The 27370-nt window shown below is 43.4% G+C and overlaps 1 protein-coding gene across 4 annotated transcripts in view; it reads left to right on the top strand.

Moving 5' to 3' along the window:
- The window catches only part of MAPKBP1 (mitogen-activated protein kinase binding protein 1), a 131127-nt gene extending 110371 nt beyond the window's left edge, over nt 1-20756 (top strand). For 2 of the 4 annotated variants that reach the window (XM_038407024.2, XM_038407023.2), the window contains 10 exons: nt 430-479; nt 1554-1790; nt 3984-4153; nt 5786-5931; nt 6432-6611; nt 7763-7841; nt 9439-9740; nt 10824-11711; nt 14814-14899; nt 15499-20756. In XM_038407024.2, coding sequence (XP_038262952.1) covers nt 430-479; nt 1554-1790; nt 3984-4153; nt 5786-5931; nt 6432-6611; nt 7763-7841; nt 9439-9740; nt 10824-11711; nt 14814-14899; nt 15499-15792 — 2432 coding nt within the window. In that variant the 3' untranslated portion in view covers nt 15793-20756. Of the gene's footprint in view, nt 1-429; nt 480-1553; nt 1791-3983; nt 4154-5785; nt 5932-6431; nt 6612-7762; nt 7842-9438; nt 9741-10823; nt 11865-14813; nt 14900-15498 lie in introns of all 4 variants that reach the window. The other 2 variants (XM_043517624.1, XM_043517622.1) reach the window with 1 other exon arrangement.
- Nucleotides 20757-27370: the final 6614 nt, after the last annotated feature.

Raw genomic sequence — 27370 nt, 5'->3', positions numbered from 1 at the left:
AAATACCAAAAGAATATTTTGGGGTTGGGAGCAGATGGCGGATCAACAGCCATACTTGCCTATGCCGAGCTGGAGAGAGGCCGATTCTGACTTCCCTAATAGAAATTTCAGTTGAGAATTTTCAGCAGGTTCTTACTGATTCCATTTGGCCAAAGAGGTTTTCAATCAGAGCTATGGGGGCTATTAGTCTAGTGACTCCTCGGGCTTCTGATTCTTCAGTAGAAAGCCATAGAGGTCAGTGGATGCCTGAAGAAACCAGATCCAGTCTTCAAATGGTTTCTGCCGTACCTGCTTCTAGGAGTTATCATTACTGGGGACAGGTATCACAAGTGAAAATGCAGTAGCCATGAGGCTTTAGAGGAAAGAAAAAGGGGGATAAAATAGCCTTACTGGCCAGGATGCCAACTAGATATTTTTTTTTCTTTTCAGATCCAGACCTTTCCCTCTCAAGAAGCCTCTCCCACTGGGAAATGAGGAGGGTGAGTCACTAATTCTTTAACATTTTTTTTCTTATCATAAGGAGGAGTATCTATGGAGACCAGAAACTACTAATACTGATTGATGGTAGGAATACTGCAGTAAGAAATCTCCCAGTACAGGAATCCCATTGCTGTGGCCATTCTGTGAGGAAGCGTGCAGTACTACCATATGCTGATTGTTGTTAGAGGATAAGAATGGCCATGCTGGGTCAGACCAATGGTCTGTCTAGCCCAGTGTCCGGTCTTCTGACAGCAGCCAGTGCCAGATGGGTCACAGGAAATGAAAAAAGAACAGGACACTTATTGAGCGATCTGTCCTTTGTCATTCAGTCCCAGCATCTGGCAGTCAGAGACTTATGATTTTGTAGAACATGATCATCATAAAAATTAATCCTGGAATAGATCTAACTGTACTGGATCATCTAGTCAATAAGTCCCATTGTCTGTGCAGAATAGAATGTGAGAGAGAGTTTTAAAAATGTTAAAAGGATCTGGCTGGAAATCCTAGTCCATATAATAAATCCACCTCTTTACCCATTGTTACTATTGAGTGCAGCATAGTCTCGGTGTCTCAGTTTGTGCTAATAGCACGAGACCCAGCACTTGTGTGCTTTCACACCGCCTTACACAAATACATCTAGTAGCTATATTGGAGAGTCTTGTGGTTTCTCAGCGGCTCACACAATGCTGGATACTCTTCCATATATATTTAGGACCCTTTGGGGCAATTCTTTACCTCTGGTATCATGCTCCTTCACTTCAGCCCTGAATAATGAGCCTCTATGAGGATACGTCACTTGAGGTTGAAATTTAACTGAACCACTTTATTTTGACATGAAAACTTTTGAATTAGTTTCTTAGGTTAATTAAATCTTGTTACAATGAGGGTGCACTTGGATCATCTTAACATTATGGGTCTTTTATAACTAAAGCTTTCTGTATGATTGAGGGGCTTTGGGTTTAGGAGGATACATAGACAACTATTTTGACTTGATCCTAGGTTTTCTCTTCTATTTCTCCATAACCAAAATTTTACCTCCAAAGCTCTTATCTTTTTCTTTCGACTTCCTCCAGGCGAAAGAGATTGCAGAGATCCAACATTCAGAGACTGCAATGAACAAGATGCCCCGTCAGCGGGGCCGTTGGTCCCAGCCAACCAGCAACATAGAGATGACAGTTAAATCCATGCTGGACTTGCGCCAGCTGGAGTCTTTCTCAGTCTCTCGATCCCCCAGTCGGGACTCGCTGTCCCAGACCAGCAATGGGGATGACAGAGAAGAGCATGCTGATCTCTCTCTGCATGTCAACAAGGTAACAGTGGCTGTGGATTTAATGTATAGGCAATGGGAAACCAAAGACTTTCCACAGGAGCCTTTCTAGAGCTCTTTGACCGCTGCTGGCCAATGGGAATTGAGCCTGACACAGTAAATGCCTGCTTGATTTCCTGCACTTTTATTTCCCTTGAATCTATTACTGGTAGCCAGGTGACCTCTGTCTAGAACAGGGGTGGGCACACTTTTTGGCTTTAGGGCCACATCGGGATTCTGAAACTGTATGGAGGGCTGGGTAGGGAAGGCTGTGCCTCCCCGAACAGCCTGGCTCCCACCCCCTGACTGCCTCCCTCAGAACCGCCGACCAGTCCAACCCACCATGCTCCTTGTCCCCTGACCGCCCCCTCCCAGGACCCCACCGCCATCCGACCCCCCCCGCTCCCTGTCCCCGACTACCCCGCCCCCATCCACACCCTGCCCCCTTGCAGCCCCCCCCAACTCCCCAAGACTCTCACTGCTATTCAACACCCCCCCTTCCCGATCCCCTGACTCCCCCTTCCCAGAACCTCTGCCCCACTCAACCGCCCCCTGCTCCCTATCCCCTGACTGCCCCCCCTACCCTTTATCCAACCCTCTGCTCCCCGCCCCCTTACCATGCCACTCAGAGCAGCAGGACTGGCAGCTGCAGTGCCCGGCAGGAGCTTGCAGCCCTGCCACCCAGAGTGCAGGTGGCACAGCGAGCTGAGGCTGTGGGGAGGGGGAACAGCAGGGGAGGGGCTGGGGACTAGCCTCCCCAGCTGGGAGCTCAAGGGCCAGGCTGGAGGGTCCCATGGGCCGGATGTGGCCCGTGGGCCATAGTTTGCCCACCTTTGGTCTAGAACACTTCCCTTCATTGAGCCATGGTTCTTCAGTTCCAGGAATGGCTGATATACATGTCATCTGAGGCCCACAGAGTTCTAGTGCAGCCTGTGATTGAGTTTATCTTTAACACAGTGCTGTGGCCTGTGAAGACTATAGGTCCTAGTAAGCAATGAATTACCTTGCTCCAGAGACTACTTAGATCAAGATGGATCATTCTGTGCTGGTACCTAACTTCAGTGGAGGTACTCCTGCTTTATGTTGGTATAAGTGGATACACTAAGCTGGGGGGAGAGGTAGATATGCTGGAGGGTAGGGATAGGGTCCAGAGTGACCTAGACAAATTGGAGGATTGGGACAAAAGAAATCTGATGAAGTTCAACAAGGACAAGTGCAGAGTCCTGCATTTAGGATGGAAGAATCCCATCCACTGCAACAGGCTGGGGACCGACTGGCTAAGTGGCAGTTCTGCAGAAAAGGACCTAGGGGTTACAGTGGACGAGAAGCTGGATATGAGTCAACAGTGTGCCCTTGTTGCCAAGAAGGCTAACGGCATATTGGGCTGTATTAGTAGGAGGATTGCCAGCAGATTGAGGGAAGTGATTATTCCCCTCTATTCGGCACTGATGAGGCCACAGCTGGAGTAGTGCATCCAGTTTTGGGCCCCCCACTACAGAAGGATATGGACAAATTGGAGAAAGTCCAGCAGAGGGCAATGAAAATGATTAGGGGGCTTGGGAACATGACTTATGAGGAGAGGCTGAGAGAATTGGGTTTATTTAGTCTGCAGAAAAAAAGACTGAGGGGGCATTTGATAGCAGCCTTCAACTACCTGAAAGGGGGTTCCAAAGAGGATGGATCTAGACTGTTCTCAGTGGTGGCAGATGACAGAACAAGGAGCAATGGTCTCAAGTTGCAGTGGAGGAGGTCTAGGTTAGATATTAGGAAAAACTATTTCACCAGGAGGGTGGTGAAGCACTAGAATGGGTTACTTACGGAGGTGATGGAATCGGCATCCTTTGAGGTTTTTTAAGGTCAGGCTTGACAAAGCCCTGGCTGGGATGATTTAGTTGTGGATTGGCCCTGCTTTGAGCAGGGGGTTGGACTAGATGACCTCCTGAGGTCTCTTCCAACTCTAATCTTCTATGATTCTAAGTTAGAGGAGAATCCAGGTCAATGTGTGTAATAGCTGACCTTGTCAGATGGGGCGTGTATGTTTGTGTATAGGAGGGGAGATGGGACAGGGCCAATGGAAAAAGTGCTGTTTTCTAATTGCACCCTTTGCTGTAGTGAGCACTGTATAACTCCCAAGATGCCCTGCGGACGTCAAGGAAATACACTAGTAACCTCTACTATTTCTGTATTTCTGCACCAGGCTGGAGACTCCATAGCTCCTCAGGACAGCCGGCCTTGTGTCCGACCCCAAACGATTCGGCTTGTGTCCTGTGAAGAGGGGGTTTTCACTCAGGAACTGGAGCCCTTTGAGAGTGAGGAATGTGTAATCTACCCTGAACAAGATGAGATCCATCCCACCGACAGTAGCAGGTTAAAAAAAACCAAACAATCTCTTTTGTGTATGGCTAAGCCACTGCTGCATTATTTTCCCTTGTCTGCAGCTGTGGTAACTTGGTGAGGTGATTTATTGTCAGCTCGATGCTGACATGTTTAGTTAAGGACTTTACTAATGCACTCCTGATTCTAAAGGGAGCTGAATCTAGGGTTCAGTAAAACAGTCTCTGCTTGCAAGCAAGTCATGCATGTCAGCAAACTCCTCCAATTTCTCCTTAAAATAGACAAGTTGGAAGAACCTCTCTTTTTCTTCCTCCCTTATGTGGGTTGAATTTAAGTAATGGAAAATCTTATGCTGGAAACCCTCCTAACGGTGGAAGTGTATTTGGCTGTGGAATGGCCACCCTATGGATGTGATGGAAACCCTATTGTTTGGACATTTTAAAATTAGGATGGACAAAACTAATGAACATGCATGCGATGACTGCAGAGTGGCAGGAAGCTGGACTACATCAGCTAAATGGAATCGGAGAGGCTGAGAAGACCTTTTGTCTTCCATTTTCTCTTCTTCCTTTCCGTTTTAGACCATTCCACTTTACACCTTGTATCTTCTCACTCCCCCATTTCATTTTCTGAATAACACTCCCTCTCCTTCCACTTAGAGCTGTTTAATTCCCCCACTCCTGTTCCAGTACCGAGTAACCGTTGTGAGTTTTCAGTGAGCTCTCAAAGAATAGTGCAAGCCAACTTTATGTAGCTGAAACTTTTAATCCCCCTTCCCCCTGCCTACCCGCAACCCAGTTTCTCTTTATTTATGTTTTTAATTTTATAGTAATAATATTTAGACAGAGCAGGCCCATGTGCAGTTGCAGCATGTTAAAAAGGGGGGACCTGTGGTGGTGTTGGATACAGATTGGACATGTTACAGAGCACACACCATTTGTAAACTGTCAGGGCTAATCTCCCTACAGTTATTTTACAGTAAATATCCGTCATGGTGACTTTCATGTTTCGAGTCAGATCTTAGAGCCTGGGCTGAATCCAAAGTATTCCATGAAATGGATCACTGTAATCTTCACAAATAAGGCGAAAGGATACCATTGGCCTTGCTCGTTGATGTGGAGCTGGGACAAGAGCAAGGATTTGAATCTTCTAATGCTGACTTCCATGCAGTATTCACTGATGAAAATCAGTCTTGCTGTCCTCAGAATCTGCTTTATTTCACAACACTAAGACCCTCAGAGAAACAAGACATAAGAGTGTGGAAAGACAGACACTGGCTTAGGACTCAAAAATTGAGTTTACAAAATCGGTGACTAGGAATGTTATGGAAAATACCCCTTCTTTTTTTTCTAAATGGACTAGTGCATTCATTTTCTTGCAGTGTTGGAAACCCAACCACAGCAGCTCTGTTAGTGCCTGAAAATCAAAATGTGAAACTGAGTATAACCAGAAAGTGAAACAAACCAGTTTGATTTTCATGTCCAAGCCTAATGAAATGCAAAAATAAACTGTATAAATGGTAAAAGAAATAAACTTAATTTTTAAATGACTTTTTTTTTCTTAATAATCAAAGGTATTACTAACACAGGTAAGGATTCTAAAAATTATAATCTTTAACTGGACAAAGCATCTCTTCTAGTTTGACTCTTCCTGTCTCTCTTGTAGTGAGTTCCAGGTAAAAGCGCTGCCCCACGGGAAGCTAGTTAGAGGTTACCACAGCAACGGATGCCCTGATAAGCACAGTCCTGACAGTGCTTGCTCTGTAGATTACAGTAGCAGTCGCCTCTCCAGCCCAGATCATCCAAATGAAGGTGAGATGTCAATACATGATATGAGCCCATTTTCACACCACATGGAACACTGCAGAAACTTACTGGGATCGTTCACTGCCAGGCTTGGTGGCAAACTGGACTCAAAGACGTGATGTGATCTTTGGGGAGCTGGGATGATGCTACTTTCCTATTAAAGTAAAGCTCACCCTGGTATTACCATAAAAAGATTCAGGTACTTCTGATTATGCATTTCCCTGAATACATTTGAGAAGGGTTAGGGATGAAGTGGATTGCTGCCCGCTCCCTTAACTACCTGCACAGTCAGACCACTCTGCTGTTGTCCTTGTGGGCTGTGCTGCCCATGTAATATTGTACATCTGGGAATTGCATCCTCATGGCAGTAATGCTGATTTGAGGGTGCTCTGACCTTAGTCCTTAATGTGCCACCTTCATGAGTAGCTTCTTCTAAGAATGATGTTCAGTTGCGGTCAGGATTCAGACATTATTGTGACTGTACTTTATTTTCCACATCGTTCCAGATTCTGAGAGCACAGAGCCCCTCAGTGTGGATGGCGTCTCAGACTTGGAGGAACAGGTGGATGGGGAGGACGAGGAGGATGCAGGCACTAGCATGCTGGAGGGAGAGGTCCCCAAAACTCCAGATCAGGAGAAGTTCCTCAAGCAGCATTTCGAGACTTTGGTCAATGGTGGTGAAAAAGGTACACCTTCAAACCAAGTGGAAGAACTTCCTTCCTGATGAGATTTTGATAGCTCCAGACCCATCTGCTTTATAAAACCAAATAGACCCCAAAGGTTCTGTCTTGCTGTGGCTCACACTTTACAACTGCTGAACCTTGCCTGTGTGTGGTAGGGAGGTGGTAGAGGTAAAGTAAAGTAGAAAGGTCTAAAGAAAAGGGTGTCTGATAACTCCCACAATGTGCAGATGAGAATGTGTGTAAGGAAATGTGGCTATAGAAAGGAATCCTTGTTTCTTGGATTACTGCAGTGTTTCTCAGCTTGGGGGTTGTGACCTCCAGGTGGGTCGTGGGATGGGTTTAAGGGGGTCGTGGGATCGAGCTTTCAGCACCAGCCCCAAGCAGCAGAGCTGGGGCTCGGCAGTTTCAGTCCCCTACCTTTTCAAGTCTTAGTAGGGGTGGGGAGTCGCACTTTTTTTTTTTTTTTTTTTTTTTTTTAAAAGTCCAAAGGGGGTCACCAGCACAAAAAAGTTGAGAAACACTGGGTTTGTGAAACTGTTCTTGTTGACCTGGTGAAGCACTGTCCCTGGATCTGGGAGTCCCATTCTCTTATCCCATCTCTAGCTTTGCCGTGTAAATGAATTAAGTAGTAAGTGTGTCCATCTGTATAATAAGATGGGGTGGCCTCTAGTGGTGCATATTTGCATAGCAAACATCACAAAAGACCGATTTAGAAGCAGGGCAGAGGGTGAGAATGAAGACATCAAATTGGAAAAAGAGATACTTAGTTTGTATCCGTCATTTCAGGGATCAGAGTGGCTTGCTAGTCATGACAATGATTGTAGCTAGCATCGTCCTTGCATGCGGTCTATTTTCCTCCCACAAGCCTAGATACAAGATAAGAAGAATCTGTGGGGAAAGGAAGAGCAATGTCCTTAGGAAACCCTTCTTTCTTTTAGTACAGTTTGAGGCTGGGGAATTGTGATGTTTTGAGTAGAATAGAAAAGGGCAGCAGGAGATAAAATTAATTCTCTGTGTTGTCTTATTGCCTCAAGCAATTCTTACATCTCCTCTGAAATGGAGTAACGCCTGCTAGAATTCATCTGAAGAAACTTCATTTGTCCTAATGTTTGCATCTTGTTGTATAATTTACACATTTCCCCCTGAATCCATAGGTGGATCATGTAGGACCCTGGAGAGAACTGAAAATATCAGCATTTCTTCTCGCTTTCTCTCCCAGTCCCCAGCTCTCAGGTACAACTCTGCTTTTTTTAGTAATGTGAATAGAGTTCTTCCTGGGCACTGGTCTAAAACATGCCAGCAGCCTTTTGGGTTTGACATACCTTGTCACAGTGGTCTCTTTGGATGGGGACCTGGCAGGTGGCTGCAAACTGTCACAGATCAGATTGTCCATTCTGTATCATCCTAGCTACTCTACATCGGCCTAAAGCAATGCTGCTTCTTATCTAATTTGCTTTTCACCATTTATGCTCTGTTTTATTTTCTGCATTTCATTCAGCTTGGACAATGAAAATGTGCTAGTCAGTTTTGTTTTTGTTTATAGTCAGTTCCTAATCAGCTTCATTTCTGGTTTCCATTCAGTGTCTAGGTTATAAACACTGCAGGGGAATTTATTTCTTCTAAAATTAACTGTTTCAATTGAAATTAAAATGAAACAAAAATAATGTAAACACTTCGACTGATTATTTTTTTTAAAGGCTTTAATATACACAACATCACAATATACAGGAGGTCAGACTAGACTATCATAATGGTCCCTTCTGACCTTAAAGTCTATGATTCTATCTGAACTTTTGGGTTCAAATTGACTTGACAGCATCATTTAAAACTGAGCTAGGTTCACCTTTAGCATTCACAGGTTGTGTCCATATTAAGGATTTTAGAGAAACCTCCTGCCATTGCTTTAGTGGCAGTGCAGGTTCCACCCCAGAGGTAGTGTAGACTGACTGTTAGTGTTTTTGTCACTGTGTTGTGTACCCCTGCTCATCACAGGGTTAGTCACCATCTACTGGCATTTTGCCACCATGGTTGATGCTAGCTCTTCTACTGTTACTAGTTTTAGGAGAGCTGCAGTGGTGCCACAGCAAAACTGGGAGATTTCCAGAAAAGTCCAGTTTAAAGCAGCTGTAGGGTAATCTGCATACACTCATAAATACGTGATGGGGTTCTTATCTGCCCAACTGTCAATCCAGTCAGGTGGAGCAGAGCCTGTTGGGGTTAGGGATAACCCTACTTTCCCCTGCCTTGGAGGAAAAATGAAAATGATGGTGCCTTTAATCTAAGGGGCACAAAAGATTTTCCAAACATGCAGCCCATAAGATCCTGACCAGCTCTGATGTGTGTTATACCAGGACTGACCAATCACCAAATGTGCTGGGGGTTCCTCTGGGAAACACTCTAGTAGGAGGAGAGAGGGTTTTTGGTGTTGGCAAACTGAGCTGGGAGGGACCAGTCCTGATCTGACCCAACCCAACCCATTTCTCCCCTGATAGAATCTCTCCTTCTCTCCTGGCTTGCCTTCCTGCTAAGTCCCTCCATGAAACATATGACCCAGGGCTATTGGTGGTACTTAATGCTCATCCTATCACCCGGGATAGGATACTTTGAGACCAGTACTGCCTTGGGGGAAAAAAAGGACAGTGTGGTGACAGTACAGGTTAGTTTGACATTTTACTCTCCATTTGCAGAGATCTTTGCCCCTGAGAAACTGGCTTAATAAGTTTGTACTTCTTTACCCAACACCACTTTATTTATTTATTTATTTATTTATTTATTTATTTGTGATTCATTTATTGCAGCCTTGAGTCTTATCTCTGCCTTATCTCTGTAGGCGTTTGTCACACTCCTCATCAAATCTGATCCTGGATCAAAAGCCTATTGAGGCTGCAGTCAAGTCAAAGCAGGTTTCTGTCGACCTGCTGAAAAATGGGAACAGCCATCATAATGCTGACTTGGAGAATGCCAGCCTTCTGGATGGTGTAAATTCCTACCGGTCCATTTACACCCAAAGAAAACGGAAGTCAGCAGTGGAGACCAATAGGCTTGCTGTGGGACCTGGAAGAGTTCTCGCAGAGGGTACTGGGAATGCGGGGATGAGGAAGTCCCAGTCAGTTCATGACCTCATTCACAGTGGTAAGGAAGTGGATGGGACTGCAGTGTAACTCCAAGAGTAAATGCAGGTGGGGGGACTAAATTTGAGTAGAGATGTAAATTAATCATAGTTCTTGTGGTAGGTGAGCTACAGGCTCTGGGATCCTTAACTCTTAGTCTGCCAAGAAAAATATCCTTAATTAGTCAGCAGACTAGTCTGCGGCTTCCACCAACTGTTGGCTCTGGCTGGGATCATTGGCTTAGCTGGCCTTCCAAATGAGTGGGAGGAATAGAGGGGTTGGTGGGGGTAGAGTTCAACTTTCATTCTGACTCTGAAATACTGAAAGCAAAAAAACCCCGACCAAACAAAAAAAGTCAATGTTTGCCATTGTTGGTGCACTCTGTCAAGGGGAGGGAAGTGCCCTGTGGCAGTGAACTGGAAATGCTGAGCTAATGACTTTGTGGGTTGGCCAAGCTGCAGTAGCAAGGCTGGACATCCTGAAATTGCTATAATCTGTGTCCATAGTGAAAGTGAGTCAACATTCTTGGCCAAGCCCTCAGACCTCAGCATACAGCCGCCATCCTCATAACTAGCACTGTCTGACAGTCTCAGCAGGGAGGCCAAGAATGGACTGAGCTGTGAACAAAGAACTCCTCTCTGCTTGGAGGTGGTTGCAATAGGTCAGGATTGGTCAGGAGGAGGTCAGGATTGAGGCACATTGACTTGGCAACAAGGTGGCCCTTTCACCAGCACTAAATTCACTATTTTTTGTTAAAACCACACTACTCTATGTAAAAGAGTAGGCTGGGAGAGATGAGAAATGAGGACTTTCCTCTGGTTTCCTCTCTCACTTAAAAATCATAGTTTCTAAAGTCTTCTAGCCTCAGGCCTTATGGGAAGGTCGTCTTCTTAAGATAAGCAACAATGCCTCTGGGGAGTGAAGGAGAGGGAGGAGCTCATCTTTGAGATCTGTCTACATTAATACTGTTGCAGTCGTTCTAAATACCTCTGTTCCAGAAGCTGAACTGGAGTTAATAGGTTGGTGCAGTTGTGGTTCTTTCTGATTGCACAGTTCACTGCAGTCTTTATCTAGTTTTGTATGTTTGTCTGTTTAATTTTCACAGATAAGAGTCCAGGAGTGATATCCTCTAACAAGCAACATCCTCAGACACTAGTAGTGGTTGAGAAGGATCCAAAACCTAATCATTGCAGGCCATTGTCTGCAAGCCTGCTGAAGATGGATGGGTCCAGCACCCTGCTGGTCAAAGACAGTAAGGTTGTAAAATCAAAGTCCTACATGAATCCCACAACCAGCTTCATGGCCAAGGTGTCACGCAGCATCTCTGTGGGGGAAAATCTATGCCTTGGTGACTCTGTCGAAACACTGACTGAGGAGAGGACCAGCCCACAGGGGCCTGAGAAGATACAGATAACTCCCTCATCAGAGACTGAGAAGAATAAGCCACCTACAAAAGAAAATATCCCAGGGAAGCCAGCCCTTCAGCAAGTTGTAAGCTGCTCATCACCCAAGTCCTTTCACAACAAGTTGGCATCATCAAACCGCGCACACTTGATTCTTGACATCCCCAAACCATTGCCTGACAGACCCACCTTGGCTTCTTTCTCACCCACTGCCAAATCCAAAACCCTACTCGAACCAGAGTCTCCTCAGTCACCTGCTGGGGTCTGTAAAAAGAAATCTTCTGTTCTTGAGGGACGGGCCTTCAAGAGGGAGAGCCCAACTGCTGTGTCTGTTGGACCTGCTAAAGAGAGCCCAGTGGAGAATCCAGCACTGAGGATAGATCGCCAGGATGCACCAGAGCTCACTAATCCAAAACTGAAAGAGTTTTCAGAAGGCTTGCACCCAAGGTCTCCTGAAAGCAAACTGCCCAGATACAGAGAGAGGTTCTCCAGCATTGGCTGTGTGCTAGACAACCCACTTGGACTTTGCCCACTAGACCCCATCATGCCAAGGTCTCCCACAACAGTGGCTACCTCGGCACAGAACTCAGGTGTGCATGGATACCCATCTCTAATCTTCTTCCCCCTTCTGTCTCCTGTCTTTGTGAACCGCTTCACGATTCCATCACATTTCTTTACGTCCAGCTTCTGGCCTGTCTCGTCTTGTCTGCATCTGTCTCGTTCCATAAGTCACCCCCTCAATGGTGAGACATTTCAGTCTAACATCTTTTACTCTGGCTTGAATTTCTGTTTCCTCTCTGTCTTGTGTCTTACATCATGTTTAGTCAGATAGCAGCCGAATGTTCTAGCATCCAAGTTCCCCTAAAGGGAATGGCAGGTGGAATGTAATACATATATGTAACACATATAGACCCCGTGGGGATTCCCAGCTTGCTAGCTTTTGGGGTTGAAGAAAAAGGTGTGGGGTTAATACACTATAACTTCTGAATTATTTATAAATGGGAGGGTGTAAGCTGGAGAGTTACTCCTTAGCCCAAGAAAGAACTAATGCCATGCCCCAGTCTGTTTCCGGCCTTCCCCTCAGGGCACAATCGGTTGGTTCAATAGAAAAGTCCTGGGTAACATCAAAACAAAGCAATTTCCGTGCTCCACAGGGGCTGCAGTCCCCAGTGACTTTTCCCTTGCCTCTCTGTTATTCTCCAGAAAGAAGGGATACTCTTCTCTTGAATCCATTGCTATGTCATGTGACAGGTGAGGTAGTCCGTAACCCTTTCCTGGCTGTTTTAACTTGTCATCGGGGACAGTGTACAGGGCATTGAACTGTTTGACAGATCAGACAAGCTCTTAACCCATCTTCTTTCCCAATATTGTTAACCAAGCTGTGTAGGAAAATAAGTCACCTTTTATTATCTTCTGCTTGTCAGGATCCTTCAGTAATGCTATCTTCCTCTCTACAGCGGTGAACTGTGAGGTTACAAACAATGGGTTATGGTCCGTCTGATGGAAGCAGTGCATTGTAAAAGGAAAGCTTCATTTCTTATACACACAAAGCCTGGCAATCAAAAAAATAAAAAATAAAATAAAATGTAGAAAAAGTGTATCCACTGAAAGCTTGTGAAGAGAGGTTTTTATCTAGATGTGGGGTTTTTTTTTTTGTATTTTTAGTAGTGCCTAGATGCCCTGATCTAGATTGAAGCCCCGTGTTGTATTTGGCACACTACACACATCTACAGCAAGACACATGGTCCTAGGCCTGAAGAGCTTACAGTTTAGTAGTTAAGTTTCAGAACAATGAGTATATCTGGGCTTTTCAAGAGCTAGCACCTACTTGGAGCTATGAAATCTGATTCTACAACCATAATGTCACAGACCACCTGTTTGCACTGGTGTGTTTGTTTTTCTTTTAGATTTGAGAGTCAGAGCAAAGGTCACATGACTTTTGGGGTCAGTTCACAGGAAGTTTGAGCCCAAGATCTGTAAAGGAGACACAGATCTGCAGCTAGAAATCCATCACCATCACCACCACCAAAAAAAAAAAAAAAAAAAAGCAAACGGGAAATGATAAAAGGCTTATACAGCCACATTTTTTTATTTTTATGTAATATACAGCAAGCACTTTGTAAAAGGATGTTAATATAGTTTGATCTACTGGATAGGAAATTAGAATGAGGGTTAGAGACCTGAAGTTTTTATCCTTGTTCTGCTACTGACTCACTCTGTAACATTGGGGAAATGACTTGACTTTTCTGTCCCTCAGTTTCCCTTCTATAAATAGAAACTATAAAATGTGGGAATAAAGATATTTACTTTTGCAAAGTCCTGTGAGATCTAGATATAGGAAAGTGTTGTAGAAGTACTAAATATTGTTGTCATTACTGTGTTAACTGACCTATGTCTGTTTCTGAAGAGGTACTGTCTCCACCTCTAAGAGCCTATAGCTGAAAATGCCCATTCATTTTTACTACATTTACAGCCTCTCTTTGTGCTGGTGGTTCACAGAGCAGGGGGACAGCATAAGTTGAAGATCATAGGAGAAATCCAGAAATGGTGCTGAACAGAAAGAGTTTAGCTTTGTTTCTAATTTAGTAAGGATCATTGACAAGAAAATTGAAGCCACTGTGTTCAGACTATTGGTGATTCAGGAGGCGAAGAATGCATGGATCTGAGATGCTGTCTGGGAGCAGCAGCATATGCCACAGGCTTATCTGTTCTTCATGTATTTTTTTTTTTTTATCTTGATGCTTGGGACTAGGTTCCCCTTCAGCCTTTCAAAGGATGGCATCTCTAGTTCAGAAGTACAGAGTTACAATGTACTTATGACCACTTTTTATTTTCTAGGTAACTAAAGGAGTCTGTCCAGGTCCTTTCAGAGCAGGAGATAATAGCTGCAATTATGCCTGTGTGTGTCTGTCTATTTGTGTTGTTTAAAGACTGCCCACCTTCAGCTGTTTGACAGCTGGGTTAATAGGGGATATTAAGAGTATAGCTGAAGTTGTGTTTTCTGGTATTTTTATAATTCTAATGTGATAGTAAATGTCATGTATTGTTGAAAAGTACAGTTCCCATTCTCATGGGTGCTGTTTGACAGCTCTACCTTGGTCCCCAACCGCAATACATTTTGATGGTTTAAAACAACCTTCATTGTAGTTCATCTTCATAACACATCAGATGCTTGTCTCATTCTGAAGATAGTGTAAAGAGAAGTACATGGGGTTATAGAGGAGTTGGGGGCTGCTTAGTGGGACTTTAGGTTAGTAATGTCTTTTGCCTTCGGAGACCTTGACTTGGGTCACAAATGAAAGAGGCTTTGACAGTCTCAGCTTATCCACAGTTATAAAACCACACTGAGTGACAGAAATCAGGGCAGTTGTTAGTCTCTGTTTTGCAGAGGCTGAGACTGGAAAACTCGGAGTGTGGAATGTTAGAACTGAGGACCATCTCTGGAGAGGTATGTGAGGGACGCTTGCGCAGTGCTTGCCTACACAATGCATGGCTCAAGCCAGTCTGGTTTAGCCTCTCGTTTAAAAGTTGAGTGAAATACACACACAACCTTTAAAATAAGTATTAGCCACTGTGTTGGGGAAGTGGTTATTTTACAGATGGATTTCCTAACAAATGGGCAGGGGCGGGGGTGGTCTAGGACATTGGGATATGTTCATGGCTTAGTTCTTTTGTTTATTCTCCCTCTTCAGAACGTCGCATCAGCATTGAGCAGTGTGAACATGTTGTATCTGAGCTCCAGGACAGCATGCGCAAGGCCATTCACCTTTACCGCATGGTGAGTGACCTCAAACACTGGTCTGCCAATCAGTCATCTTGTCTCTAGACCTCAAGAGTTAAGTACACACACACGCTTGATGGATTGAGGCATTCTTCTGATCGTGTTTTAGTGACAGAGGCAGCATCTGAGTTTGGGGCTGGGAGTCAGGAACACCTGGATTCTAATTCTGGCTTATTCAATGGCTTGCCATATTGCTTTGGACAAATCGTTTAATCTTTGTACCTGATTGTCCCCTTGGTAAACTGAGGGTAAAAATTAACTCCCTCGCAGGGGTATGGAAAGAATCAGTTAATATTTATACAGGGCTTCAAATATAAAGCACGATTGAAATATTAAGTTTTATTATCCTCTGATTTTTCTCTTAAATCCTTTAATGCCTAGGGAAAGGATTAGCAAATATGATATATAGTGGGAGCTGGGCTCTTTATGTGAGCACACATGCACCCTCCAATACCACTTTAAGGCAGACCCTATACTTAGAGCAGTGTGTTGTACCCTTTGCTTAGACACATTTATGGCTCTCAATGGCCATAAAGGGTTGAGAACATCTTCTTTTTGTCTTGTTTAAATACTAACTGCATTTTTTTAATTCTCAGGTATCCATGGACATGGAGTCTTCTACTGACAAAGATAAGATTGCTGGCCTCCTCACGGAAACGTTCTCCGTGATGAAGAAAGAACTGGACTCCCTGAAGGAAGGAGATGAGCTCCAAAGGGCCAAGAAGGTGCTGGTGAAGCCACACGATGCCATTAGGTCGCTGAATGAGGGAAGTGGTGCTGCCCTGTCCAGTGCTAGGCGTTTTGGGGATGAGCAGACTCTGGCTTTGCTGGAACAGTACTCGGAGCTGTTACTACAAGCTGTGGAACGGCGCATGGACAAAAAACTCTGAAGGAGTGGTGGTCAGAAAAAACACTTTTTGAGTAAAACTGATAGCTCCATAGAAATAATCCCAGGAGGACCACCACAGTGGAAGCCTCAGACAAGTGCTGTCGCCACCCTGATCTATGGAGGGAGAGACCTTTTTAAACTGATCTTCTCAGCCCCATAGAACAGGCGTCTCCTAGTTTTTAGCAATGTGCTGGCCACAGTTTTAATAACTTTCCCCAATACTCTTCAGCTTCCAGTTTGTGAACGCAGCCTGGAAAGAGGAGTTTAGAGAAGTTGTTTGGAAATCTGTCCATAGCTAGATGTTTGGCATCTCCCGTAAGAACAAAAAATAAATTCAGTTTGCCCAAGAAGCTCTGAACTGCTGACTAACAAAAGGGGCCTGGATGAAGCCAATCACTCCCTCCCAGGGCTTCATCAGAATCCAAAGGCAGACTTTTAAACATTCTATTTATTAATTTATTTTTCTGACATTGGCGCTAACCTTTTCATGAGTATTTGGTGGCCATTTCCTTCCCTTTTCAAACAAACAATTTTATTTTCTCCTTTGCCATATCCCAGCGAGACACAATCTCTATATTATAGTAATCCCTAACAGCAGAGGCAGGCTGGAGTGTCTGTGCAATTACCAAATTGGTTTTCTCTGCTGCAACCTCTCTTGCTGATCTTCCTTTCCCCATCCCTGGCTTGTTTCCTGCAGTAATCCTGCTGTTGTGATGACGATCCTGTTGGCTTTTCCTTTTGTTTCAAAGACCGTCTGGGATATAATTTACCTCCACTCTCCTCTGAGGGGGGAGGATTTGCTACCCCTTGGATCAAGTTGTGGGGATTATGTAACAAGAACATTGTGGCTTTTTAAATGAGATTTGGCATTTTATCTGTGCTCAAATACTTGAGATTGGGTTTTCATCAAACATTAAAAAGAAAAAGGTTGAAATAATGTAGGAAAATGAAAAGACAGCTACAAAATTCCTTTTAGCCATGTTCTGAGAGTGGGATTGGATACTGATCTCTTGATGCTAATGAGACTGTGGTGAAGGGGGTGAGTTGGAGGTGAATGATTTTACTGGGAGAAGTTAAGTGGGAAGCAAGGCCTCCATCTCTGAGTGAAGCCCTCAATCAGAGTGATCACCCATGCAACTGCTGCTCCCTCCCAGTTTGATGCTTTCATTGTTCTGGTAGGAAAGACCATCAATAGGTTTCACTCTCTCTACAAGGAAAACAGAATATTCTTAACCTTCCAGGGGAGCAGAGAATAATTTACATTTTCTAACAGACTACAGAAAATGATCTCCGGGGAGTGCTGAGCAGCCAGTATCAGATATTGTGGGATGTAACTATCCCCATCCTTTCCCTATCCCTTCATGCGTCTCTTGATGGAGAAATAGAAAACCTTGCCCCTGTGAGATTGCGTGTGCAATAGGCGCCTTGCCTTATCAGACTTCTCAAAGCTGGCAATAATGTATTTATTGTCATGGATTACAAGTATCCAGTGTTGCTATTGGTCAGTATCAGTAAGCTAGTAAAATAGGATGTGGTGTAGGGGAATCCATATCAAAGCAGGTGGCTACCCAGGGAGATTATTCCATTTTCTTTCTCTGCCTTCAATCTTCCTCTTAAAAAAACATAGAGCAGAACAGGCCCAGGGTGTGAAACTCTAGTATCTAGCCTAGCCCTGGATATAAATGTTGGCTGGCATCAGCAAAAGTCCTTTAAAACTGGCCAGCCTCCAAAGATGTGTTCCGTGGTCATGGACTTGAAGCCGATTTTTCTGTAGTTGCTTTGGGGCAAGCTGGCCATCATTCTGGTCTTGTCGTTCTCTGGAATGGAGCTGGCTTTTCTTCACTGCATTTGGGAACTAGGGACCTGCAGTGCTGCCTTTTCTCTACATGACTGCCTGGTCTGGGTCCAGCTGGCCCATCTGTTTGCTGCACTCCGGGGCTGGGGGACCTGTGGTGCAGCCTTTTCTCTACATGACTGGCTGGTCTGGGGCCAGCTGGCCCATCTGTTTGTTGAACTCCAGGGCTGGGGACTTGCAGTGCAGCCATTTCTCAGCTTGCTGGCTGGCCATCAGTTCATTGAGCTACAGGATTGGCGACTTGAACTGCAGGAAATCCTTTCAGAGCCTTTCAGCTGGTTCCTCCTGTCATCTGACTCTATCTGTCCAAATGTTTCAGGTGTCCTCTCTGACCTCTAGTTCAATAGCGTTGTACTGTACTTCAAGGTTTAAACCTCAGATTGCTGTGCTTCTAGTCCCCTCCCACCATTGTGTTGTGCTGAATTGTATGGTGAGCCTGATTTTGTGGGCAGTGTCTATGGCAAATGGAAAGGAGCTGTTTGCATAGGAATGAAGTGAAGAAATCTCTGGGAACTTCCTTAGGTGGAGGGGGCAGGGATGCTCACAAATGGAATGTGAGATGGAAATCCTGTTGGTTCTCTGATGGGGATAGTCTGGGTCAGGCTGACTGTGTGGGTCAATCAGCTATTCTCCCTTCACTTTCAGACTGTGAAAATGTATGTGCCAGTCCACAGGAGGTTTCTTGCTGGTATTGGGGCACAGACACTCAGGTAAAATAGCAGTACCTTCAACACAGGCATCTTCTGGTACTGGCAATAGTGGTTTGAGGATTCTTTATATGCCTTCCCTTGTAGAATTGATTCCATTTTATTATTATTTGTATTTAAAGTATGAGGTGGTGACACCGGATTGGAAAGAATGCTGCAGAGCAGATGGTTGGAATGAATAGAATATGCCCCAAAGCCATTCCTGTTAGATACAGTAATCCAATCCATGGCGTACCTCGGACTGTCGTAGGTGAAAAGCAGCAGCTATCAGGATTCATAGTAGTGTCAGATAGGGCTCCCTCAGAGAAATTCACAGAGAGTGAGTCTTAAAAAAAAAAAAAAAAAAAAAAAAAAAGATGAATAGGATTTTTGTACGTGCTGGATGTGGACTTTGCTTGGGTCCTGGGTGTAGGTGGGAAAATAGCAAACGGGGCAAGTGTCTAGTTAGAATTGTGGTAGGGGCAAGCTCAAGCAAGTAGATCGGGGGCAGGAGGGGGAGGAATCTGTGGGGTGTTTAGCTTTAAAATAATTAGAAAGCAGAGTCAGGGCTTCCAGGAGAATAGTGTTAGGAATAGAAATAGGCTTGGCTTCAAGAACATAGGCTGGCCAATAAAGGCCTTGACGGGGTATGAAAGATGTAGTGCAAGCAGAGGCAGGGCTTCAGGGAAGTAGAACCAGGACTGAGTTTAGAGGTGTGAATTAAAGAATAGGTGGGGTAGTTGTTTTGTTTAATGCCTTTTTATTGAGCCCCTTTTTTTTCCCACCTGCTCCCATGTAAACAGCTGTTTCTTAGAAGGTGTGGGAAGGCTAAGGTATGTAACCTCAACCATTTACTTAAGATTTAGCATTAAGAGGAGTCGTGAAGCTAAAGACCTATAAATCAAAGTGATATCCCAAGGGGTGAAGGGAGAAAGTGTTGCAGAGAGAAAACTTGATTCAGTATATATATAGATATATATGGCAATTCCCTCATGATTTCCTACTGCCAGCAGTGGGAAATCATGAGGGAAGTGCGCTGAAAAATTCCAGTTTTGAGAACAAAAGGAGCATAAAGTCCTCAACGAGATAGCGCAGTTGGTAGCTGCAGGCCGCACTGCTTACATTTGACTTGCATGTACATCATCGGTGATTCCATAGTCTGGCAGGAGAAATCCTGAACAATGATTGGTGGCTGGCAAGTGAAGAAGATTGTGTGAGGAGGCAATTTTGGAGCCAGGACCCCTTATAGATTTGTGTGCGTGCAGATGTAACATATTAAAGGAAATTATTGTTTAGCAAAAACTTTTAAAGAATTTGAGCCTACCACTCTGTCCTCTTTGCATAAACACCATCCCTCCTATCAGGATGTTTCTGGTTGAAATGACAATAGTTTTTTCTTCTCATCTAGATGTAGCTTGTGTTACTTTTCCTGAGGGAGCTCTTAGGACAATGCACAAAGACCTGTGAACAGGGTAGTGCCGTGGAAAGTACTTGAATCTGACAAGACAGCAAACCCTTTGTGTTTTTGTTCCCTTTAAAGCCAACTCACGTTTTTGGCCGAACATCGAGACGCACAGCTGGTGCTCTTACATGAGCCTGCATTTCTCTCACTTTCTCTCTCAGGTAGTCTCCTTTCTGAGGAATATCCCAAGTAAAGGTTGGGGCAGGTCTTTTAGCACTCTCCTCACTCTGCTGATCTCATCAAATCTCTGAGGAAGCAGTATATTTCTCCAAAGGAGTTGAAACAGTATGAACTTTAAAATTTAAAGTACATTTTAAAAATCAAAAACAGAAGAGGAGGTATTTAAACACTGTTGGTATACTCCTGCATTTGTAAGTTTTTTCCACTTGGGGTGCAGTGTCCCAGAAATTAAATGAAAAAAACCTCATTTAGAAGAAAAAAACAAAAACACAAGACTTCTTGCAGCCCTGGAGTGCTGTTGAGCAATTGTAGATAAGACTAGGATGTCCAGAATTCCAGATTGCTTGTTGTAAATAATATACCGGATTGGACTGCATATTCGTGTGGGTAACCTGCGGTAAAGCATGGACAAAGATGCATGGGGCAGCAATTTTAGGAACAAGCCATGTCCACTCCGCATGTCTTAGTTATGTCATAGGCACCAGACAAAGAACTCTTTACCCCTGTTTTTCAACACTCCTTTTTTCCTCCACCGTTTTAAAAACACAAAAACAAAACCTTTATTTATGAATGTGTGTTTTTTTTATACTTTGGCTTTAGGTAAAAACAAATTAAATCGTTAAAATGTCTTTGTTTTTTTTAATTATTTGGAAAAAAACTGTTTTATGTTTGTGGGATTTTTGCACTGTGAGGCACCTGTCTGGGGGCTGTTTTTAACTCTGTATTCATTTGTACTCTGTGTCTTAAACAATTTCAATAAAAATGTGATAATTTGTTACAAAGCCATCTTTAATAGAGTTTATGGCCAGAAGGGACCAGGACTATCATCTAGTTTGATCCCCTTGTGAGAATGAACTAGGGAGGTGCCTAACTCCACACAAAACAGCCTGAGGAAGAGGCGCTGATGCCTACCTTGCAGCCTAGTGGTTAGAGCACTCACCTGGGATTGGGGAGATTCTGTTCAAATCCTTTCTCCTACTCTGACTGATGGGGGGGGGGGATTGGGCCTGAGTCTCCCACATCCCAACCATGTTCTCTAACCACTGGGATAGAAGTTATCAGGGGTGACACCATGTCCTCTTCCAGCCAGATTTTAAATGTGACCTGATTCTCACCTCACTTATTGGATCGGGCCTAGGGTTGCCAGGTATCTGGTTTTCAACTGGAATGCCCAGTCAAAAAGGGACCCTGGTGGCTCCAGTCAGCACTGCTGACTGGGCCATTAAAAGTCCGGTCAGCGTCGCAGTGGGACTAAGGCAGGTTCCCTGGTTGCCATAGCTCCGCACAGCTCCCAGAAGCAGTGGCATATTTGCTCTCTATCCCCTATGTATAGGGGCAGCCAGGGGGCTCCATGCGCTGCTCCCGACCCAAGTGCCGGCTCTGCAGCTCACATTGGCCAGGAACCGCACTGTGAACTCCTCAGCCTCAGCCTGGGGCCCTCTCCTGCACCCCAAATCCCTCTTCACCAGCCCCACATCTGAGCCCGCACCCCTAACTGGAGTCCTCACCTCCCAGCTCTATCTCATAGCCCAGAGCCCCCTCCCGCACCCCCACGCCGGAGCCCATACCCCCTCCCGCACCTAGAGGGACCAGATAGCAAGTGTGAAAAATTGGGACAGGAGGTAGGGAATAATAGGCACCTATATAAGAAAAAGCCCCAAATATCAGGACTGTCCCTATAAAATTGGGACATTGGTCACCATGCCCACACCCCAACCCCCTGCCTCAGCCTGGAGCCCCCTCCCATACTTGGAACCCCTTGGATCCACCCCACAGTCCGGAGCCCCCTCCCACACCCCAACCCTGAACCAGCGCAGTGAAAATGAGTGAGTGAGGGTGGGGAGAGCGAGTGACAGAGAGAGGGGATGGAGTGAGCGGGGGCAGGGCCTCAGAGAAGGGGTGGAGGAGGTGTGAGGCAAGGCAAGGGTTTTCGGTTTTGTGCGAGTAGAAAGTTAGCAACCCTAATCCAGCCCCATAGACAAGATAGGCATTTGCCCCCATCTTTCTTGCTGTGTAAATTGCTCTGGGGCTTAGGTGGAAGGTAGGAATCCAGATGTTGACAGTAAGGCAGCTGTGTGCATGCCCAGAGGCAAAAACTTAGGTGCCTGTTACAAGTTACAAGTAGCTTGTACCCTGAAAATGCAGGTGCTGAGTAAGTTTAGGTGCCTAAAGGGTTTGGTGGGAGTTTTGGGAATTGCAAAGGAGCCTAAAATTGGGACTTAGGTACCTAAACCTTTGTGAATCTAGCCCTACGTCTCTATAATGTGACCATAATATGTAGTGTATGTGCCTGGTTTCTTCAGATCTTCTTCATAAGAATGTTAGCACCCTCTTTTTTTCTCAAACCATTTCTCAGTGTTGTCAGTAAAAACATCCCTCACAGCAAACATGTGCACGCTCTTGCTAACAACCTCTGCATGCAGAGTGGATAAAAATCAATGTTTGTTTTTTTAAATTTTTTTATTTAAATCAGATTTTTTTGATAAAATGCTTTCTGAGGAAAAAATCAATTTAAAAATAGTTTTAAGATACATTATAGCTCAAAGATATCTCGTCATGGAATAGGAATTATAAATTCTAATTCTATAGTATGAGACAATATAGTCATATAATGTTTAAGAAGATTTTGTAAATGAGTTCCAATAGTTCATGGATTAGGGACCCAATTTTATGGGGTTCTAGGGGCTTCTGTATAGATTATTTAGGTTAATCTTTCTATCTACCCAATGGGACTCAATGCTCAGTCTAGAAGATACCATCAGAGATGCTTAGTTTTGCATTTCTCAATCTGTGGAGTTGTTTCTTCAGACATAACATGCTTGTTAGCAAAAATGTTTTTAAATAAATAATATAGAGAGGTGAGAAATAACAGACCTCAATCCTATTGTCCCTCTGTAAATTTGTGTACAGAGGTCAATCCCTTACCTCTCTCTAAAAGTGCAAAGTTTCAAAAAGTTAAATGAATATAAGATTGTTGGGGGTAGAATAGATCTGGACAAGGAGAAGAAGTCTGGAAATAAATGTGAGAAGGGAGGGACAGGCAGAAGAAACAAAAGTGAAACTCTTTGAGCAGCATATTCCAGAAGTCTTGAGGTCTTCCTGAGTGTCGCCTTCATTGATTTGAGATCTACCATACCATTCTCTCACAGAAGGGAAAATCTATAATGGCAGCAGGCCGTAAAAGAGACCCAGTTTGGGAATATTTTAATGAAGTTCCTCTACCTATGGGTCAAACAGGCATGCGTGCAAACAGTGCAACAAAGAAATGCAAGGTCTGGTTGTCCAAATAAAACAACATCATGAGAAGCGTTCCTCCTCAGGAGGAAGCTGCGTTGAAGATGATGAAAGGAACATGTCTCAACATGCAGGATCTTCAGGTTGGTAAACTTTTTTATTTCATACTTCTTTCTTAAGGACTGCCTGTTTTCCTTCTGGTCTATTCTTGAATTCTCATGTTTGAGCAAAAAATATAGTTGTTACTCTATGGTACTCTCATTTTAGATGCAGTTGAGATAAAAAATAAATAGCTGAAATAGGCAGATTTTCTTTTATAATTTCACCTTAAAAGTAGTACTAAGTGTCAGTGAATGCAATGAGTAATGCTAAGTGTGCAGTAAGGTAATAATGATTAAATAACTGCATTGACTTATTTTGTTTAGGAGAATCCATCCTCAACATACAGGATTCAAACCCTATCCACCTTCAAGATCACCATCATTTTCTATAGTTTCAGAGTTATCTGCCAATGATAGTATTTGTCACATCATATATGTCACACAGCCACAGTACATCACCTGTAGCAAAAAGAAAAAAAAATCTTCTAGAAACAACCAGAGATAAGTTTGTGATAAGAACCAGCAGTTTGCAAAAAGAGGTAATTGATGAAAAAATTGCTCGGTTTGTTTGTTTATGCAACAAACTCTCCTTTCCGTATGATTGAGAACCAACACTTGGTTAACATGGTTCAGTCATTAAGACCAGCATACAGACCACCCAACAGAGCAGATGTCACAGGCAAATTGCTGAATAATCTGTATGAAAGAGAAATTGAGCGGTGTGCAAAAGGTCTAGAGGGTAAAATTGTTAACCTGAGTCTTCATGGTGGAGCAATGTTCCTATCAATGATCCTGTTGTATGTCCTTGTGTGACAATAGAAGTAGGAATGTCTTCCTTACAGAAACAATTGATACATCAGGAAATGCACACACACCAGAATACTTACAAGAAGTAGCAGTAAAAACTATAACAAACTGTGAAAAAAAATTCATATATCTAATATGCAGCTTGGTCACAGACAATGCTGCAAATGTATCCAAGATGACAAGAAATTATTTAGAAGAGAGTCCCAAGCTATCAACATACAGTTTCACTACTCATTTGATGCATTTCCTAGCCAAAGACTTCAGCGTTCCAGAAATAAAGGCTAATGTTGAAATTGCAAAATACTTCCGTAACAACCACTTTGGAGCAGCTACTCTGAAAAAAGTGGGAGGAACCAAGCTAACTTTCCCAGAAGACGTGCACTGGAACTCGGTAGTGGACTGTATTGAGCACTAGATCAAGAACTGGCCTAATCTGATGACAGTTTGTGAACAAAATCATGAAAAAATAGATGGCACTGTCATAGCCAAAGTTCTCAACATTGGGCCTAAGAGAAATGTTGAACACGTGCTGAGTATCCTGAAGCCTATTCCCTAGCCTTGAACAAAATGCAGGGAAATAGCTGTTTTATTGCTGACACTATAGAAATTTTGGAAGGAACTGAGTGAGATCTTAAAAAGAGAAATATGCAATGACAGTTAAATTACAAGCATTAAAAAAACGAATGGGACAAGCACTATCTCTAGCTCATTTTCTTGCAGATATTCTCAATACTTGGTATCAGAGTCAAACCTTAACTGCTGAAGAAGAGGAGTTGGCTATGACATGGACATTCAGCAATCATCCCTCCATAATGTCAACTATAATAAACTTCAGAGCGAAGGGTGAACCATTCAAGAAATATGTTTGATGATGATGATGATGATGATTTAAAGAAAGGCACACCAGTGAAGTGGTGGAAGTCACTTAAGCACTTGTAGACAGAGAATGTTGAAGTGATAATCTCACTTTTAACAGCAGTAGCTTCTTCTGCCGGTGTAGAAAGAATATATTCTTCCTTTGGACTAATTCAGTCCAAATTGAGAAATCGTTTGGGACCTGAAAAATCAGGAAAGCTTGTTTTTCTTTCCCAGATTATGAACAAACAGGAAAATGAAGGTGACGACGACTGAGTTAGCTGCAGAAGCCAATATTTTAAGCTTCTCATGTGGACCTGGCTGACATAGTTGATTTAATTTGTTTTTTAAATATTTCATTTAACTATTTTAGTTAAAAACAATTTTAACAAAAACAAACCTGATTTTAAAAAACTTGAATGTTTAACTAAATTCAAAAATTCATATGCTTGTTTTGTTAAAATATTAAATGTTTGCTGTTGAAGAAAAAAATCCAGAATACATAACATTGTTGTTTTAGTTAAATCAAACAATTTAAATGTCTGTCTGGTGGTGATCTCCTCCTAATACAGCATGGCAAGAAAATCCTCCAAATATTAATGATTAACCTGTTGAACTGGAGATAGTTCAACTCCCAATGACTTCATAAATATCTGCTTCAATTACCTTTGGTAAATGAAATAACCAACCAATCATTCATTTTCTGATATAGCTAAAAACTAATCTGAAAAGTTTTCAAAATAAATCACTTAAAAATGTATAGTGTGTACCTTCTAAAAATGAAACCTACATCTATCACTGAGCTGTGAAGAATATGTATTAAGGTTATAACAAGCAATAAGAATGCACTTTTATGTAGAAATCCATGATTAAATCGAGTCTTCCTGACTAGTGATTTAAATCATGAGTTAAATCAATTTGATTTAAAACAAATCCATCCTGTCCGCATGCACTGCAGGATCTACCATGATGCTATCAGGCCTTCATTTTCCTGCTCATGAAAGCTGTCCTGACCAGCACAGAGCAGAGAGAAGGAGCAAGATCCCATTAAATGTTAACCTTAACTCAGGTATTGAAACTTTGTCAGGCCAAAACTGATACCTGTGAAATATTGCAAAGGCTTTTCTACACAAGGTATCACTCATGGAAGTTGAGTGCTCCACTGCTTTGCTCCTTCTCTTTGGACTTAAAATATCAAATGTGGGTAACACCTTGACTCTAGAATACTTAAAAAGACAGGTCAAGGCCTCAATGGTTAACAGTGTTTGGGGGAAGGACTCCTGCAGTCTTCTATGGTCACTCTGACTGACGTTGCCAAAACGAAAGCAACTTTACTTCTGAATGAGAGAATCTGCGTAGGGTATGTCTACACAGTAAAGAAAAACACCATGGCTGGCCTGTGCCAGTCTAATCGGGCTTGCAGGGCTTGGGCTGCGGGGTTGTTTCATTGCTGTGTAGACTTCTGAGCTCAAGGATTCTCCCACCCAGCCCAGTCCCAGAGCTCGGGCTCCAGCCTGAGCCTGAAACTCTACACAGCAATGAAACAACCCCACGGCCCAAGCACATGTTGGCTGGCATGGGCCACCCATGGCTTTTTCTTTGCTGTGTAGCTATATCCAAAGAGAGTTAATACACATAAGTTATAGTGCCTTAATTTCACACCTTTATTGTTCCTCCATGTAGACAAGCCCTTAATAAGGAAAGGGAAGGGAACAAAAAAAGTTAAGGGGGGTGGAGGGAGAAGCCTCTTAATTCCTTGAGTTTAAAATATTTTAACTAGTTTTCCATGACTCCCACAAAAATGGGTGGGGTGGGGGGCATTCAGCTGCAAATACTATTAATGGTGAAGGAGCAATGTTAGCCACACAATCAGTATCAGCATTGTCAAGCTATTAATAATAGTTCATTTAACATCTAAGTCAGCATTATAGTCTGTGTCCTCAGTGCTAAGAAAATGTGAGTTTATACTGTAGGGTAACTAACATGCATTAAGAAAAGGAGTACTTGTGGCACCTTAGAGACTAACAAATTTATTTTGAGCATAAGCTTTCGTGAGGTACAGCTTACACCATTGTCTACACTCTGGAAAAGCTATGCCCATATGTTTGGGGACGGAGTCTCCACCTGCAAACTGACCATGCTGCGCTACAGTGGCTTCATACCGCCATGGGAAATAACAAAAAACTTATTTGGTGGAGTTTAGCTCTCCAAGATTTTGATTTCGACATCCAACACATCTCAGGAGCTTCTAACAAAGTGGCTGATGCACTCTCCCGTGAAAGTTTCCCAGAATCAACTGGTTAAAAATCGTCCTTGAGATGTGGAAAATATTGTTAGTCTTTATATACTTGGTAGTATATTTAGAGGTGCATATGTCTTATTAACTCTGTTTTCTCCTA

Source organism: Dermochelys coriacea, chromosome 6 (assembly GCF_009764565.3).
Source record: "Dermochelys coriacea isolate rDerCor1 chromosome 6, rDerCor1.pri.v4, whole genome shotgun sequence".
Classification (NCBI taxonomy): Eukaryota; Metazoa; Chordata; order Testudines; family Dermochelyidae; genus Dermochelys; species Dermochelys coriacea.
The sequence above is the reverse complement of the archived record's forward strand: the minus strand, read 5'-3'. Positions and strand labels throughout refer to the sequence as shown.